Genomic DNA, 19231 nt, shown 5'->3' on the forward strand with positions numbered 1-19231 from the left:
AACCAGTTACAACATTCAATCATGTCACCTTCAGGCCCGTTGCATGAATTTAGAATTTATTCACCTTTGAACATTTTACATGCTACTGGTGTAATTATTTACATATAAAGCTAAGAGACACAAAGAACATAAAAATTTCATGACATTTACATCAGTGATGCATTGTTACATATACTGTGAAAATTATATATATAGGAACCTTTCAACCAGTGATTTATTACAGCTTAGTATGACAGTAGTTAGAACTTTGTGTCACTTAAAGCTGATTCCTCACACTCTTTTATGGAGTAGTATGCTTCCTTCTTAAATAACTGCTACAACAGCCTGAAATGTACTATAGGGAAGAGAATGGGAAGCTTTTGGAGTCTGTTGAAAAATCTGGGACCTAGATATTTGTGGCTTTTGTGAACCATAGCTAGCCTACTGTAATGTATATCAATTGATTATACAGTAGTTGTATTGTGTTCATGTATAGACATCCTAAGGTTAAAATGACAGCAAGTACCACTCATACACATACAAGACAAGGTACCAATATTTGTATCTGGTTCAGCACATATCTGAACTGCAAGAGCATGTGTGCTCTTCACGCATGTGATGGCAGTTGACATATCACACGTGTGAAGAGCACACATGCTCTTGAAGTTCAGATGTCTAAAGAATCAGAGGTGATCACTGATGCCTCGTCTTATATACGTACGAACAGTACTTGGTGTTATTCATGCCAAAAGTCCTGTAGATAACGCGATTGGAACATCGAAACCAGTTGCCTAATAAAACATATCAAAATAACGGCTGTGGGTACAGTATTATTACATTTCATAGACCAGCCGCTGTTCCACGCTCCTGAACCCAAGATGGAATTACATTTTCTTTCCAAGATGGCTGATCCCTCTTGATTATGGCTGATAATTCAACACTGACCCTATGGAGGGGTTGCAACCTGTAAAGCCCCATGTCCTCTGTTACTTAAGTAACCACTTCTTGCATGCAGCACATGCCGAACCCAATGACGGTTGCCTTACAATTCTCCAGTATGTACTAAGCAGTAAAAGAGAGATTTTATTGTTAATATAGTGCACAGATTACAGTTACACAATACAGAGATTTTGTTGAAGTATACCTTGGCTTGTTCGAAATGCTTAAAAATTTCTCCTTCTTGACTAGATGTATGGGACATACTGAAATGATTCATGAAAATATCACTGTGCCACTGGCATCCGAGAGTACATTATGCTATTTTAAGTTGATATAATTAAGTATAGCCCACATGGGAAAGCTAGGAGAGTATTTTGATTATCATATTTGTTTAATGACAAGGACCAAATATTCAGACACAGAATGAGGCCTGTCGCATAAACATTTAAAAAGCTGTAATTTTCCACAAAAAATGCAGTAAGTATAAAGAAATCAGCTGTCTCCTTTTCAAAGGAATCATCCAATCATTTATGTTAAATTAATTTCAAATTAACCACGTAAAATCGAGATCTATATCACTGTTAATGGGATGTTAAAACCTAATCTTTTCTATATAACTGGACAGAGATTGGTTACTCACAGTAAAAAAAAGAGTAGTGCATCAAATGTGATGAGACTTGACTGTACAGTAAAGCACAAGACACAACATGAAGGAAGTATCTGGAAATGCTAGGAGCAACTTAATACGAGTTACTTGACAGAGGCAATTCACCATTTTCACGGATTTTCTGGGCAAATTCACACTCTCTACCGTAACACATGTCCACTAAGCACACAGACAAACAGTTACTCACATCACCGATCATGACCGCTTCATCAGCAGGAACTCCTCCCAGTGCCGTTCGGAAGAACAGCTCGGTCGGCTTTCCGACTACTTCGGGTTTGACGTTCGTCGCGTACTCCAAGCCCTTCACGAAAGGCCCAGGGCCCAGGGCTAAGCCGTCACTGCGTTTGTAGTACCGTCCCTGGTGGATAGCAATCAGAGGCCCTCCTTTGTTTAACACTCTGTATGGTGCAAATAAAGTAAACATGCTGACAATTAAGTGAAAATTTTAAAACAATTAAATCAATCTTAGAAACAAAGAAAACAAGTGTGCACAATATGTGTACCAGTATATACATATTGTAGTAGTAGTGGTATTAGTAATAATGACAATAATAATAAATAAAGGAGACAGAATGTCTTGTCTACCTCCGACCTTCAGGAGGCAAAATTTGTAATACAAGGGGTATTCAGAAAGTAAGGAATAATCGGTCAGAAAATGGAAACCAAAGTGAAAATAAAAAATATTTTATTTGTCACAGTTAGCTACATCTTCCAGCTGCTTCTCTACATAGTCACCGCTCTGACTTATACATCTGCTGCAGTGTTGTACCAATTTTCCAATACCCTTGTCATAGAAAGCAGCCTCCAGTGCTTTCTGACAATTTTGTATGCCAGTCTGTAACTCGTTTTCTGTGCAAAAATGTTGTCCTCATAGCAAATAATTTGTCTGAGCAGAGATGAAAACAAGAGAAAGCCAAGTCCAGGCTGCACAGTGGGTGATCAAACACGTCCTGTTGAAAATGCTCTGGAAGCGTCCTCATCGCCCATTAAATGTGCAGCTACGAACTGCATGACATTTACATTATGTGGGGTTGAATGAAATCAGGTGAAATCTCATGGCGGGACCCATACTTGGTGACACACACTATTTTCTAGGCATCTTTATGCGCTCACTGTGCGCGCAGAACTGAGAAGAGCAACACGACGCTACCTCCGGGCGTACTAGAGACACTGCCAAGCACATCTGTGAAAAGCTTCCACAGATTTTCACTGGGGTTTCCATCTGCGACCAATTGTTCCTAAGTTTCTGAATGGCCCTTGTATTATCAACAGACATTTAAATTAGAATTTATTTTTCTTCTTTGAAATGACTCGATTGACAGTTTTTTTTTTTTTATTTTGTCCCTTGAGGGTAGGTAATGGCCAGTCAGTCTCTCTCCCGGTAATATTACAGTTTTAACTGAATTTTCCAACCATGCAACACACAACATGACATTAATATTACACAGGAAACACTTTGCTGATTTCTGCAAAGTATTACTTCTTTCAGTAGAAGAAAAATGGGTAGCTTTGAGAGATGAAATATTGAACGTAGCAGAGGATCAAGTAGGTAAAAAGACGAGGGCTAATGGAAATCCTTGGGTAACAGGAGAGATATTGAATTTAACTGATGAAAGGAGAAAATATAAAAATGCAGTAAATGAAGCAGGCAAAAAGAAATACAAACGTCTCAAAAATCAGATCGACAGGAAGTGCAAAATGGCCAAGCAGGGATGGCTAGAGGACAAATGTAAGGATGTAGAGGCACATATCACTAGGGGTAAGGTAGATACTGCCTACAGGAAAATTAAAGAGACCTTTGGAGAAAAGAGGACCACTTGCATGAATATCAAGAGTTCAGATGGAAATTCAGTACTAAGCAAAGAAGGGAAAGCAGAAAGGTGGAAGGAGTATATAGAGGGTCTATATAAGGGCGATGTTCTTGAGGACAATATTATAGAATGTAGATGAAGATGAAATAGGAGATATGATACTGCGTGAAGAGTTTGACACAGCACTGAAAGACTTAAGTCGAAACAAGGCCCTGGGAATAGACAACATTCCATTAGAAATACTGACAGCCTTGGGAGAGCCAGCTCTCACAAAACTCTACCATCTAGTGAGCAAGATGTATGAGACAGGCGAAATACCCTCAGACTTCAAAAAGAATATCATAATTCCAATCCCAAAGAAAGCAGGTGTTGACAGATGTGCAAATTACCCAACTATCAGTTTAATAAGCCACGACTGCAAAATACTAACACGAATTCTTTACAGACGAATGGGAAAACTGGTAGAAGCCGACCTCAGGGAAGATCAGTTTGGATTCCATGGAAATTTTGGAATATGTGAGGCAATACTGACCCTGCTACTTATCTTAGAAGAAAGATTAAGAAAAGCCAAACCTTTATTTCTAGTATTTGTAAACTTAGAGAGAGCTTTTGACAACGTTGACTGGAATACTCTCTTTCAAATTCTGAAGGTGGCAAGGGTACAATACAGGGAACGAAAGGCTATTTACAATTTGTACAGAAACCAGATGGCAGTTATAAGAGTCGAGGGACATGAAAGGGAAGCAATGGTTGGGAAGGGAGTGAGACAGGGTTGTAGCCTATCCCAGATGTTATTCAATCTGTATATTGAGCAAGAGTGGAGGTAACAAAATAAAAATTCGGAGTAGGAATTAAAATCCATGGAGAAGAAATAAAAACTTTCAGGTTTGCCGATGAAATTGTAATTCTGTCAGAGACAGCAAAGGACCCGGAAGAGCAGCTAAACGGAATGGACAGTGTCTTGAAAGGAGGATATAAGATGAACATCAACAAAAGCAAAACGAGGATAATGGAATATAGTTGAATTAAATTGGGTGATGCTGAGGGAATTAGATTAGGAAATGAGACACTTAAAGTAGTAAATGAGTTTTGCTATTTGGGGAGCAAAATAACTGATGATGGTCGAAGTAGAGAGGATATAAAATGTAGACTGGCAATGGCAAGAAAAGTGTTTCTGAAGAAGAGAAATTTGTTAACATCGAGTATAGATTAAAGTGTCAGGAAGTCGTTTCTGAAAGTATTTGTATGGAGTGTAGCCATGTATGGAAGTGAAATGTGGACGATAAATAGTTTTAGACAAGAAGAGAATAGAAGCTTTCAAAATGTGGTGCTACAGAAGAATGCTGAAGATTAGATGGGTGTATCACATAACTAATGAGGAGGTATTAAATAGAATTGGAGAGAAGAGGAGTTTGTGGCACAACTTGACTAGAATGAAGGGATTGCTTGGTAGGGCATATTCTGAGACATCAAGGGATCACTAATTTAGTATTGGAGCGAAGCGTGGAGGGTAAAAATTGTAGAGGGAGACCAAGAGATGAATACACTAAACTGATTCAGAAGGATGTAGGTTGGGAGATGAAAAAGCTTGCACAGGATAGAGTAACATGGAGAGCTGCATCAAACCAGTCTCTGGACTGAAGACCACTACAACATTATTTCTTTTGCCGCCTGCCGGCTTTCAGGTTCTCAGCCCGTCAGGTGACACCTAATGACAGCCTAACAAGCAGAAAGCTGGATCATGGTAAATAAATACAGTTGTACAGAACACCAGGAAAATGTTTCAATTTAATGTTGTTACAGTTTTCTCACTTTTTTCCCCTTTTGATATACACAGCTAAAAAAAGATTTTGTATTACCATCATGACTAGCTTACTTCATGTGTTTCTGACCTAAAACCTTTTTCTCAATACGCTCACCACTTTTATCACAGGAAATTGCTACGTGCAACTAACTGTATCCTTGGTGAAGTTCAATAGAGTGTACCGGGTCTCCAGTTATCAATTGTGGTGTCACAAGGCTTAGACCTGTCCCACCCCTCATTAAATCGACCAAGATTTATACGAGTAATTGTAAGAACAGTTATTATTATTAGTTCTTTAAGTTTGTTTTTGGGTTATCAGAAATACTGCGGGAATAAAGTTTATTTATGTTGCAGATAACGTGGAAGACGTTGCCCAACGATCACCACGAAAGTTCGACGTAGCGGGAAATGGGCAAGGAATAAAACGAATGCTGCAAAATACCGCGAGCCACGGAAGAGCCCGGGCTGCGAGGGCGTCAAGCTTCCTAGGTCGTTGTTGGACAACGAACGTCAAAGGAAGAGATATTCTGCTTTCTCTTTGTAAATAGATCGATCGAGGCTAAGGATGTTCATGTAAACGTATAGGCGGGTGACACATTAGGTGGGACCCGATGCCTGTAATACTTCCACAGTTATTAAAAAGTTGTTAAATGGCAAAAAACAATAGTTCATCATTTATATAGATAAAAAGTAGTAAAGATATAGGAAAGGAAGAGTTGCGGCGTCAGAATGAAAAGTGATACATCGCTCAGCAACGAAGAAGGACGTAAACCGCAGGCATTACGTGGTGAAAACAAATCAACTAATAAAATAGTAAGTCTATAATTAAGCATAAAGCCACATAACACTGCACAATGGAACAATGTGGCATATTACAATTCAAAATCTACAAGGGCATACTGAAAATCAATGTCTCCAAATTTTTTATGTGAAAACTCTTAAAGCTTTCCAAATAAAACAAACTTTATTAACATTCTATTTCTTTATTCTTCATGCCTACATATTTATTTCTCAACACAGTCACCCTGGTGACAACCACATTTCTCCCGACTAGAGACCAGTGGTGACACTGTCACTGTAAAGTGTTTGGCTTTCTGGACGGAACCACAGTTTCAACTCTGCTTGCACCACTTCATCACTATCAGAGTGAAGTCCCCAAAAGTGTTCTTTAACACTTTCGAGACGAGCGACGTAGCTCTTACGTCGATCCGACAGTACCCCTAAAAGACGATCGACGTAGCTCCTACGTCGGCCGATTATCGGTGACGTTAACGACTCCCGGCGCATGACTCGTATTCTGTAGGTTTAAAAGTACTCTCTAGTTATCCTAGCGACAAGAAAAAATTATAGATGGTAGCATATGTCACTGTTGGATGAGGTACAGGAGTATATTTTGAGTCATCTGCTTTGCTGTGCTCACGCTCGACTTACGACAGGCGCGTGGCAGTTCGAAACTTTAGATTGTTGTCGGCTGATAGCTTTGCACTTTATTTTCGTCGTGGCCTTGCGAGATGAAGAAATAGAGTTTGTATTGAACAATACTGGTTCAGAATTAGATGAAGAAATTGCAGATTTTGACACGAGTGATGGTAAGCTATTTTTTGTCCGAATTTTCCGTTATTCTGTGGTTTGATTCCTGGTCAGAAAAAAGATAATTTTTACGAATTTTCTTATACATGAAAACAATCCCTCGGACGGTGAACCATCAGGAAGACCTGAAGATGAGGCTGTTGACATCGTTGTCACAACAAACACAACTGGTCACTGCAATTTGCCATATTCTTCTGGCCTGTGGACAGATGATACAATCACTCCCCAGCTTCCTGTTTTTTCTGAATCCTGTGGAATTCAAGATGGGATTGACGAACATTCTTCAGTGTTTGATTGTTTCACGTACTTTTTCGATGAAGAACTGGTGAGACTGATCAAACGAGAGACAAACCGCTACGCTAGAACGACAATAGAGACACTAAGTGCTACAGGAAAACTGAAGCCTCAGTCAGTGTGGCGTAAGTGGACAACAGTGAAACTCAGTGAACTGTATAAATTTTTTGGTATTATTTTGCATATGTGCCTAGTCAAGAAACCAAAACTGTCTGACTACTGGTCAACAAATCCCGTGTTGCAGTCCTCATTTGCGGCAAAGTGTCTGCCGAGAGATAGATTTTTGTCAATTCTACGAATGTTACATCTCGTAGATAATGCAACATATATTCCTAAAAACCAGGTAGGTCACGATCCTATTCGTAAGGTAAGACCTATATTCGACAGATGCTTGCCCCAAAGTGGAAAGGCGTACAAGCCAGGCGAAAATATTACTATAGATGAAGAAATATGCCCTTTTCATGGTAGACTGAGTTTTAGAGTGTATATGAAAAATAAGCTTAATTTATGCCATGTGAAAGTGAAAGTGGGTATGACCTGAACTGTGAAATCTATTCTGGGAAACAGTCTAATGCTGATAACAGCATTTTACACATTGTAGACAGATTGTGTCATTCGTTTCATAATAAAGGTCACACATTATACATGGACCGATTTTACACGAGCCCTGATTTACTGGATTATTTGTGGGGGAAAAGAACTAAGGCAGTTGGTACTGTGCAGAAAAATAGAAAAGGACTACCAAGGGATCTTGTTGGCCAGAAATTGAAAAAAAAATGAACTTTCGTTTTGCAGATGAGATCACTTACTGTTTGTGAAATGGAAGGAAAACAGAGACGTTTTTCTTTTGACAACAAAGCATAAAATGACGGCAACAAATGTCAGTGTAAAAACTAAATTTGGAATGGTGGAAAAAATGAAGCCAGACTATGTTTTGGATTACAGTAGTAAAAAAGCTGACGTGGATCATAGCGACCAGCTAATGGCGTACTATCCTTTTGAACGGAAACAAATAAAGTGGTGGAAAAAAGTTTTCTTTCACATTTTCATGCTCATGACTAAATTCATACATTTTGTACAAAATGTCGCGAAATACAAGCAAACATCTGGTTGAATATATTACAGAGTTAGCAGAGAACTTGGTTCACAAAGGTGGCGTCTTAGACTCGTGCACTTCTCAGAATAGTTCACCCATCAACAGACTAAGCGGAAGACATTTTCCAAAATTAATTCCACCCACAAAATTGTCTAAGTGGCCTCAGAGAAGGTGCAAAGTATGCGCAGAAACAAGCAAGGCCAGATATGATAAAGTTTCAAGGAAAGACAGGCGATATTATTGTGAAACCTGTGACGTAGGGCTTTGTTTTCCAAAATGTTTCGAAATATTTCATACAAAAGCTAATGTAACTGTGTGATTATTAATAAAATAAAAGTTCATATTTCAACAGTTATTCATTTGAAACTAACAACTTTAATCCTATGTCCCTTAGAGGTCCTAAAACCTAAAAAAAATTTTTTTTCACTGTGAAAACAGCATACTCTCAAATTAATATACAACCCTTGTCACTAACGTAAATGTTTATTTCTTTGCAGTACTCTGAAGGGAATGGATGTAATTTTTAAATGGAAAAGAGAAATATATTTTCTGAAGTATAGAATCTGCTGTAGAAAATTCAGAAAAACTGTGAAATCGCTCATTACCAGCTGGTTGGGTGTCCACACTTGCACTCAGTCCTCAAAGTGTTAAGTTTTAGAAACAGGTGAAAATCAGATGAGGTCAAGTCGGGACTGTACGGAGGATGATCGATGACAGTGAACCCAAGGCTTCGGACTGTTGCAGCACTCATGTGTAGTCTGGCATTGTCACGCTGAAGGAGTGGTTACCCCATGTGTGGACGAACCCTTCAAATTAATCCTTTCAGTTTCCTGCAGATCTCACAGTACTTTGCAGAGTTTCTGGTGGTGCCTTTAGGCATGACTTCCAGTTGCACCAGACCTCAAACATTCCAGAACACTGTGAGATAACTTGCCCTACTGACGGCATGTTATCGAACGTGCCACAAACTGTGATCCTTTGTGGTGGACATCCATTGATGCTCTCATTTTTGGGGTCAAAATGGTGAACCTAGATTTCATCACCTGTCACAATTTTGTTAAGGAACCAATCATCCTCAAAATGCAAAAGCAATTATTGACAGATGTCAATCTTCTTTGTTTCATGTCAAGAGTGAGCATTCGAGGTACCCACTGTGCACACAGTATTCTGAACTGTAGTTCTGCAATGATGGCCTGTAAACACCACTGTGATATGGCACACTGTGTGTGCATTACCTGAAGACTTTCTCTGATGTGTTCACGAACTTAATTCTGACGAGTCTCACCGGCTGCCGTAAGCTGTTATCAACTCCGAGTTCTGTCACACATACTGAGGTTAGCACCACCGTTTCCTACAAGCACGAATAACCCAGCAGCGCACATTAATGATTTTGATACAATCTTCACTGTACACAGCTTTCATTCTTTTTTGGATTTCAATTATAGAAACATTTTCTGTGGTTGGAAACTCAATTACAGTGCTTTGTTTCTCACTGACATAGTTATATTACACACAGTTATGTTATGCATTACAATTCGGAGCACTCTAGTGGCAGAGGTTTGCAATTTCCATCAGCAAAGTGCGAAATTTTTCTGAGTAATATGCGTATCTCAACTGATATTGGAAGAGAGGTATTTCAAAGATTCTTGGGAGAGACAAATATGACAAAGACCTTGTGTGGACAATATATGAAACAGTTGGAAACCCTCAGACTTGTAAGTTGAGGCTTCTGTGATTGAAGTGCTCCTGCTCTTTCTGACACATCAAATTTCACATCATTGCAATCTTTTCCCATGTTCTTTGTACATCACATGGAAGTAATCTGTGGAATGATGAGTATGTTTTGTCTGAATGAGGAGCTTGATTATATGTAAAGAATGACAAACCATTATTAAAGAATTTGTCAATCTCACTGCCATGAATTTCTTATACAATTATGGAACATATACTGTGCTCACGGATGATAACGTCTGTAGAGAATGTATGAGTCCTATGTGGGTTTTAACACAGTATTTGCTTTCACACGTTATGTGAAACATGGTTTAGTTTTCTCGTTTCAGAGATCTATGCAGCAGTAGATGGCAGAGCTGAGGTCGGTCTCACGTTTCTCGACCTCCTGAAAGCCCTTGGTACAGTTCTACACTGTCAACAAGTAAACAAAATATGAGGGTACAGAATACCCAACCAGGTGCACAAATGGATTGAAAACTTCCTAGGAAGCAGAGCTCAGGTTTCCACTGTTTATGGAGAGACATCATCAGAAGTAAAGGTATACCTCAGAGTGGCTGCTATTGTTCACGATACATACAAATGACACACAGGATAAAATCTGTAGCTCTATGAGATTACTGGCAGGTGACACAACTATGGACAGCTTTAGAAACTTGTTACAAAATGTAGACACTTGCAGACATCCTATGCTTGATGCAAAGATTGGCAGCTCATCCTGTACATAAATAAATGTTACATAATGCACCGAAATGGGCAAAAAGGTCCGCAATTGATCACTGGAATCAGTCACCACCTTCTAGCATCCAGATATTTCTGTCGAGATAGAGTTACGGGGAGATGACCACATAAATCTAGCCATGTGGGAGGCAGATGCTAGACTCAGATTTATAGGGTACTCTTAAGGGAATGTAACACACACACACACACACACACACACACACACACACACACACACACACACACACACACACACAAAAAAAAGTGGTCATTCACAACCCTTTTGTTTCACATATTCTTGAGTACCATTTATCAGTCTAAGAATTACACTAAGTTATTTAACAGAAAAGATAGAAAAGATTTCATGAAGAACTTAGTATAGCACCTCAGATGTGTTAAATGGGGTTCAAATCATACAAATCTGGTGGCCAAGACATCAACACGAGTTCGGCTCAAACCACTGTAGAGTCATTGAGGTCTTGTAACACAAACAGTTATCCTGCTGGAAGATGTCAATGCTGCCGGAGAAACACTGAGAACTAAGGCAACAGGTGGTCCAGAATAATGGTTATGTATTCTACAGCTATTGTGGTGCCTTACGTTACTAACATTTGTACTACAGAAGCCAAGTTGAATGCCCCCACACTATTATACTGCTCCAAACGGCCCACATCTGTGACACAATGCACATTTTGAGCAGCTGTGTTACACAAATGACGGTGTATCTGCACAACACGACCACTGATTTAGCATAGCATGAAATGTAACTCACCTGACTAGATGACATGTTTCCATTGAACACATCCCCACTGAAATAACAACTGACAATGTCATTAGGCCAAGACATAAACATGTGGAGGTCATTTGCTGTGGACTCCCCATGTTCAAAAATGTGCACTAAACAAAGTGCTCTGAAATGCTTGTTTTTGCACTGGCACTATTAACAGTTCTGTTTCATATTGACCCCTATTCTTCTTTACAGAGCAGATACTCATTCGACCTATAACTTCTGGGATGCAATGTGGACGTCCGACAACTTGTCGCCCACTTGTCATTAGACTGTCCTTTGACCAATGCCCGTAGATGCTCGAGACAGTTCACACGAACAGCTGACCAGCTTGTATGTTTCGGAGACGCTCATTCCCAGAAGCCAGACTGTAACAAACTGCCCTTTGTCAAAGTCAGTTATGTCTGCCGTTTACTCCACTGGTGGCTCATATTGTAGCTATGCTTCTTTTCCTCTTGCACACTTTCCTTACTGCGTTACATGTATGCAACACCACCAGAATGCATTTACTCCCTTTGCAAGCAGTGGCCCATCACGTTTTGGCTCGTCAGTGCATATTTCGTAATATGAACGTGTAACTAAAGTTTGAAAATTTTGGGTTCGTACAGATGGGCACTGACAATCTTTCTTCCCGCACGCCCACAAATGGATTAGGAAGAGGGAAACAAAATTGATGCAATGTACACTCTTCATCATAACTGTACACTGACTTGTGGAGTACAGGTGTTGATATTTCAGTTCAGTGAAACTGGATTCTTGATGAGTTTCTGAAAGTCTCACTGTTCTACGAAGTACCACCAGTTTTGTCTAGAGTTGAAACTCTGTTCCATATCAGTGGGAGCCTCAGATTTTCTCTAGTTGAATAGGGAGTGAGGGAATTTCTACCAGTTACCCTCCACGTTCATAAGTAGCACTGCTACCTCGAATATCGCATACAGGGTGAGGTATCTATGTCATTTAAGATATTTTTTGACATGCTAAGGATGTTGATAATTTATTTTTACTTTGACAAATAGTGACTATGGGCTCATAAAATGGTGAATAGTGTGTTATCGTAACCTTCTAACCAGCAGGATATTGGTAATTTAATTTTACTTTTACAAATGCTGCCTTTGGGTTCATAAAATATTAAACAGCGTGTTACCATAATCTTTTAACCACTGAGAAACAATAAAATTCTGTTTTTACAATGAAACTATGCAGTTTTTTAGTTCTAAAATAGTATTTCTAGATGGCTTCTATTGCTCTTTACCATGCTCCACGAGTTAGAACATTGTCAGCTGATTTTTTTTATTACTAAATATTACATTAGACCAAAATAAAAAAGTTGAGATTTAGGTTCACTGTGATTTTCCTAAATTGGTCCAGGCAAATGCCAGGATGGTTCCATTTCATCATCCGAGAAAGTGCTCTGTCTCTAATGGTCTCACTGTTGGACAGACAGTAAAATTCTAATCTTCATTCCCAAATATTTTATAGGCACCATACACTATGAGGGCATGCTGAAAAGTAATGTTTCTGAATTTTTTATGTGAAAACTCTTAACACTTTTGAAATATAAGAAATGTTGCTAACATTCTACACCATTGTTCTTTACATCTTCATATTTATTTCTCAACAAAGTCACCCCAGAAATGGACACAACTCTCCAAACGAGTGACCAGTTCATTGATACCATCACTGTAGAATGTTTGACTTTGTTGACATTGCCGTAACCTCACCTCTGCTGACACCGCTTCATCAATATCAGAGTGAAGTCCTCGAAGGTGTGCTTTAAGTTTTGCAAACATATGAAAATGAGGTGAGGCTACGTCGGTACAGTACGCAGGGTGATCTATGCTCGTGAACCCGAGCCATCAGATTGTTACAGATGACACAGCACCCGTGTGTGGTCTAGTTCAGTTATGCTGGAGGAGAGGGTCCCCTCCGTGTGAGGCCGAACTTTTCAAATTCGAAACCCAATCTCAACACACTGTTTCTCACACACCGATACAGTTACACTATACATCGCCATGTTACATCCTACAATCCGGAGTCTTCTAGGAGCAGAGGGCTGCAAATATGTATACATGAAAAACAAAAATGTAGGATGTTAATAACATTTGTTCTATTTAAAAAGCTTTAAGAGTTTTCATATAAAAGAGATCCAAACCCATTACTTTACAGCATGGCCTCATAAATGAACTTCAGTGTATGTAACAATATTCTTGATCTACGCAGACTTTGGCTACACTGAACTTCATTCAAAATTTCTATCCATTTAAACATTTGTAAACACAGTTACAGAAAGAGATGACCAAATTATACATCAATACATAGTTCAGAGCTTCTACTGACTAACTAAATTTAAAAGAGGCAACCTGCCTTAAAGCTCTGGTGCAGTTTTCACCTGAATGCCGTGTTGAGCTCCTCGTAATTGAACTTGTCTGGCGCCAGGCCGACCAGAACGGAGTCCGCTTCGTCCTCCCCAGGTGCACCGAGCCCCGCGAAGTCCTCCTCGGCCTGCGCGTCCAGCAGCAGCAGCGGCCGCAGTCCCCGCCGCTCCACCAGTTCTCTGGCCGCCCACAGGCTGGACAGGATATCCTCGGGCCGGACGGTGAACCCGATCTTGGTGAGCCGGCCGTGGAGACGTGCCCGCGATTCCTTGGTAGTGTTTGTGACGAAGCGCAATGATAAACTGCTCTGTTGCAACCTGTTTTGAACAGTGAGGAATTTGCTGAAGTACAAAGACTACACAGTCTAGTTACTCTCTGTCAAAAGAGAGCACTTTCCATTCATTACTTAAATTGATATTTTTACTGTACCTGTAAAGTTCAGAGGGCTATTATTATATACAAACTACGTTATGTGATGTTACTGAGAACATATACAAAAATTAGTTTTGCTAATACACTCTTTGATGTAGACAGCCGGAACATGTAGGGAAAGTGTGACGTCTGTGAATAACAATTGCACTGAGGGTAAACATCAAGAGATATTGGAAGAAGAGATCTGGGTCATCGCTTGCTCGTCGTAGGGAAATTTTGACCGGGAACTGTGACTTCTAGAAAGAAGTTAACACAGACATGAAAAGATAGACTATTCCAAAGCCCTGAAAAATAAATGCAGGAACACCTTCTTTTTAAAACTGGGCCATATTAAACATTTTCTGGGCACCACATCTTAGGGCTAACACATTTCCTCAAATTACAGATTCATAATAAATCTAATAACTGCCAGTTTGTTGTGAAGTGTACCAATGGGCACACAATACTAACCTAACCTAACGACAGCTGTTTACTTCACTTGCAATACAAATTATTGAAAATACATAAATTGTTAAATATGTTAGCTTGGCCAGAGAATATTTTAGAATGAAATTTTCAATTTGCAGCATTGTGTGTGTTTATATGAAACTTCCTGGCAGATTAAAACTGTGTGCCGGATCGAGACTTGGAGTTGAGAAGTTTGTCTTTCGTGGGCAAGTGCTATACTAATTTGAGATACCCAAACGTGTCTCACAGCTTCACTTTTGCCAGTACCTCACTGAAGTTTTCCTATGAAACTTGCAAGACTGTGACACAGGAAAACTTATGTGAAGTTTGGAAGTTAGGAGATGAGATACCGGCAGAAGCACAGCGAGTCACATTTGAGTACTTCAGTCAGTATAGCACTTGCTTACAAAAAGCAAAGGTCCCGAGTCCGAGTCTCGGTCTGCCACACAGTTTCAATCTGGGGGTCGGGGGATAGGGGTGGGGGAATATCCAGCCAAAATGTCTAGGCAGGCACATCCACATGTTCTATATGGCGACACACAGACATCCGGAACATGTAGGGAAAGTGTGACGTCTGTGAATAACATCTGCACTGAGGGTAAACATCAAGAGATATTGGAAGAAGAGATCTGGGTCATCGTTTGCTTATCGTAGGGAAATTTTGACCAGGAACTCTGACTTCTAGAAAGAAGTTAACACAGACATGAAAAGATAGAATATTCCAAAGCCCTGAAAATTAAATTGGTAATGTAGCAAAAGCAGATGGAAGGCACCATACACGAAAGAATAAGATCTTCAAAAGGCACGTAGGACGGCAATAACTGGAACAGTCAGTAATTACTGAGCAGTGACCAGTGGCACTGGAGGTCAGTAGCTACAGTTGTAACCACCGTAACAGCTGACTGAGTGGTAGAAATTCATCTATGACAAGACAGTATCAGTTCTGTGAAGGAGACACTGCTGACAGACAGGTAGAAAGTATATTACAAGTACTTGATAAATTTTCCTAGTTGACGTCACACAAGAGCAGTTGGTCTTTGTCTCAAGTAGCTAGTACTCAGTAATTATTTGTTAGTAGGAACAAGTAGCTGCATAGCATTTGTTTCCTGTGAATTAAGCCAGAGAGTCCATCAGTTACCTCAATTATCAGTTTGAGTAGATTAGTGCTAGTCGTAATATGTTGTTAATATACTTAACAGATGTAACCGACAGTGGCAGCTTCTGACTGTTAATGTATAAATTGACAGACGTCCCCGAACTCTCTCATTTGTGACGGGTGAACAAATGGACAGAATTGGTACTGGAACTAGGGACAATCGATGTAAATACTCACCAGTGCTTTGGTCAAAGGTATCCTCTGTTTATAAATACAGCATCTGAATAACTTACCAATGACAGTAGAAAGTTCTTTCTTGAATGATGTCATCACAAACATCACATAGTTACACAAATATTTTACTTATTGACACTGGACAAGTTCTGGGATAAATGCAGTGTCAACAGATTGTTATGAAACTTTTCAGAATTAAGAGTGTTTACAAATTTCGCATTACTAATACTTCTTAACTGAAAACCTGAACAATTTACCTTATTGTCATGCCCCAGCACAGCTCCTATCCGCCAGTATAGAGATGGTGTGGCATGGATGTTGATGAAAATACTGTTCTGTTTTGAGGAAGGTTGAGACTGATTCTGTGGAAAGGAGAAAGGTGTCTGACCGGGATGGTAATCTGCCACAGTAGCAAGATGATGAACTCTTAATTATGTTTACACAAGTTTATTCACTGTCAAATACATTTCTCTGTGAGGTGTGAGTGACAATCCCCCTACCGTACAAGTATCAGCTAGAACATGTTTACTATTATTTCATCCTACTTAACATGGGTATTGCCCTACCAAGGGTGACAAATCATGTAGTATTGTGTTCTATTTACTATTAGAGGTACTTATTTGGTTGCCTAACTCAGACAGAAGTGCAGTTACTGCCGCTCATTCTGTCTTCTGTAACTACTGCAAGATTACATCGTAAAACTACTTTGAAAAATGCCAGTGCTTCACCTCCTATACAATTCTGCTGCTGTTTTTATGAAATGCTTCAAACAGACTAATGTCATCAACTTTCCCTCTGACTTGTATGTTGTCACCTGCCACAAATGCCTCTCTTGTGCCAACATCATCTCAGAGTAGCACTTGCCCCCACATAATCATTTATTTCTTGGGTGCATTCCAATCTCTTCTTGCCCTATAGTTTTTATCCTCTACAGCTTTCTCCAGTACCGCAGAAGTTAATCCCTGTGCTGTGCTCCCTTCTCAGAAATTTCTTCTTCAGATTAAGCCGAATACTTGTTACTAGCAGGATTGACTTTGCCCAGAATGCCCTCTTTACCTGTTATGTCTTTGTTTCTTAGTAACCTGTGTTATTTTGCAGTCCCCAATTTTGATGTTGATTCTTACTAATCTCATTTCTGCTAATTCTCATAACTTTCATCATACTCTTAGTCCATCTAAACTGTCTATATACTGGCAAAATCAGTATATAATTGAGATATTAGAGTTACGTGAAATTTAATTTCTCAAGTCCAACTTTTTTGATACAACAGCAGCAACTCCACTGTGAATGAGAGAGAGGGGGGGAGAAAGAGGGGGGAGAGGGGGGGAGAGGGGGGAGAGAGAGGGAGGGGGGGGAGGGAGGGAGGGAGGGAGGGAGGGAGAGAGAGAGAGAGAGAGAGAGAGAGAGAGAGAGAGAGAGAATCTGGAAATTATTTCTACTTCTACAAGGAGCTGCTGAAAAGTAATGCCTCCAAAGTTTTTATGTGACAACTCTTAAAGCTTTCGATAAAGAACAAAATTTATTAACATTCTAGATCTTTATTCTTCGTGTCTACATATTTATTTATCAACATATTCACCGTGGCGACAAACACATTTCTACCAACAAAAGACCAGTTTGTTGATACCATCACTGTAGAATGTTTCACTTTGTAGATGGAGCCAAAACCTCACCTCTGCTTGCACCGGTGCATCACTATCAAACTGAAGTCCTCAAAAATGTTCTTTAGGTTTTGGAAACAGGTAAAAATCAGATGGAGTCAAGTCCGAGCAGTACGGAGGACGATGGATGACAGTGAACCCGAAGCATCGGATTGTTGCACATGTCACAGCAATCGTGTGTAGTCCAGCATTGTCAGGCTGAAGGATACGGTGCTCCTTCTGTGGACGAACTTTCTGAATTTGTGCTTTCAGTTTTCTGAGGGTTTCGCAGTTCCTTGCAGAGTTTATGGTGGTGCCTTTAGGCATGAACTCCAAATACACCACACCCTGAGCATGGTGAGCATGCCTTTACCTGATGATAGCACATTCTTAAACATTTTTCGCACTGGTGATCCTTTCTGGTGGAGCTCCATCGATGCTCTCTTGTTTTTGGGGCCAAAACGCTGACCCGTCACAGTGTAGTTAAAGAACTCGCCACCCTCATCCTCAAAATTGAAAAGAAATAGCTGAGAGATGTCCAGTCTCCTCTGTTTATTTATTTATTTATTATCATCCCAATGATCACATTTGTGAAAGTTCACCACATGGTCCTTCCAATTAATGTTCTCATCAATGTGCATACCCAGGAATTTTGCACACTGTACTCTTTCAAGTTGTTTGCCCTCCATGGTGGGATTTAGGTCGTCCTGTTCACTTATTTTTCCATATTGCACATAATTAGTTTTTTTTCTCATTCAGTGTTAGCTTGTTAGCACTAAACCATTTTTGTATATCTTGTAGGACATGGTTCACAGTATTGTGCAATGACTGCTTCGTATCACTAACTATTAAACTAGTATCATCAGCAAATAACATGATTCTAGCTTTTCTCTCTGACACCTGAATATCATTAATGTAAATGAGAAACAGCAAGGGGCCTAATGCACTTCCTTGGGGTACTCCTAATGTGACCTCCCTTGGATCTGATCTTAGTTTAATTTTTTGATTAATATTTGGTGCTGTAATTTCAACCACCTGCATCCTCTTTTCCAGATAAGACTCAAACCACTTTTTTACCGGTCCTCTGATACCTATAGCTTCAAGCTTTTTCAAAAGTATGCTGTGGTCAACAGTGTCAAAGGCTTTTGACAAATCTAGATTTATCCCAACTACACTATTTCCCTCTTCCAATTTAGTGATTATTTCTTTTGTGTATTCTAGTACAGCTGTTTCGGTACTTCTCCCAGCTTGAAATCCATGCTGATTACTGTTTATCAGGTTGTGCATATTAAGATAATGTGTGACTCTATATTTCATTAGTATCTCTAAAACTTTAGAGAAAGTTGAGAGGAGTGAGACAGGTCTGTAGTTTTCTATTTTAAGTTTATTACCCTTTTTTAACAGGGGAATGACTTTAGAAATTTTCAGTTTTTGTGGAAACACGCCGTCAGCCATTGACAAGTTTGCTATGTGCGCCAATGGTTTCGTTAACTGATTAGCTGTTTTCTTTACTAATATTATTGGCACCTCATCTACTCCAGCTGATATCTTGGACTTCAGACTTTTAATCACTTTTAAAACTTCCTTTTCAT

General features: G+C 39.6%; 1 protein-coding gene across 2 annotated transcripts in view; it reads right to left on the reverse strand.

Moving 5' to 3' along the window:
• LOC126215360 (haloacid dehalogenase-like hydrolase domain-containing protein 2) overlaps positions 1-19231 on the reverse strand; it is a 40762-nt gene that overhangs the window by 11939 nt on the left and 9592 nt on the right. The window contains exons 2-4 of one of the 2 annotated variants that reach the window (XM_049942052.1): positions 16257-16361; positions 13805-14107; positions 1773-1983 (exon numbers count right to left, since the gene is read on the reverse strand). In XM_049942052.1, coding sequence (XP_049798009.1) covers positions 1773-1983; positions 13805-14107; positions 16257-16267 — 525 coding nt within the window. In that variant the 5' untranslated portion in view covers positions 16268-16361. The remainder of the gene's footprint in view (positions 1-1772; positions 1984-13804; positions 14108-16256; positions 16362-19231) is intronic. The other variant, XM_049942051.1, reaches the window with a different exon arrangement.

This window comes from Schistocerca nitens, chromosome 12, assembly GCF_023898315.1.
Source record: "Schistocerca nitens isolate TAMUIC-IGC-003100 chromosome 12, iqSchNite1.1, whole genome shotgun sequence".
Classification (NCBI taxonomy): Eukaryota; Metazoa; Arthropoda; class Insecta; order Orthoptera; family Acrididae; genus Schistocerca; species Schistocerca nitens.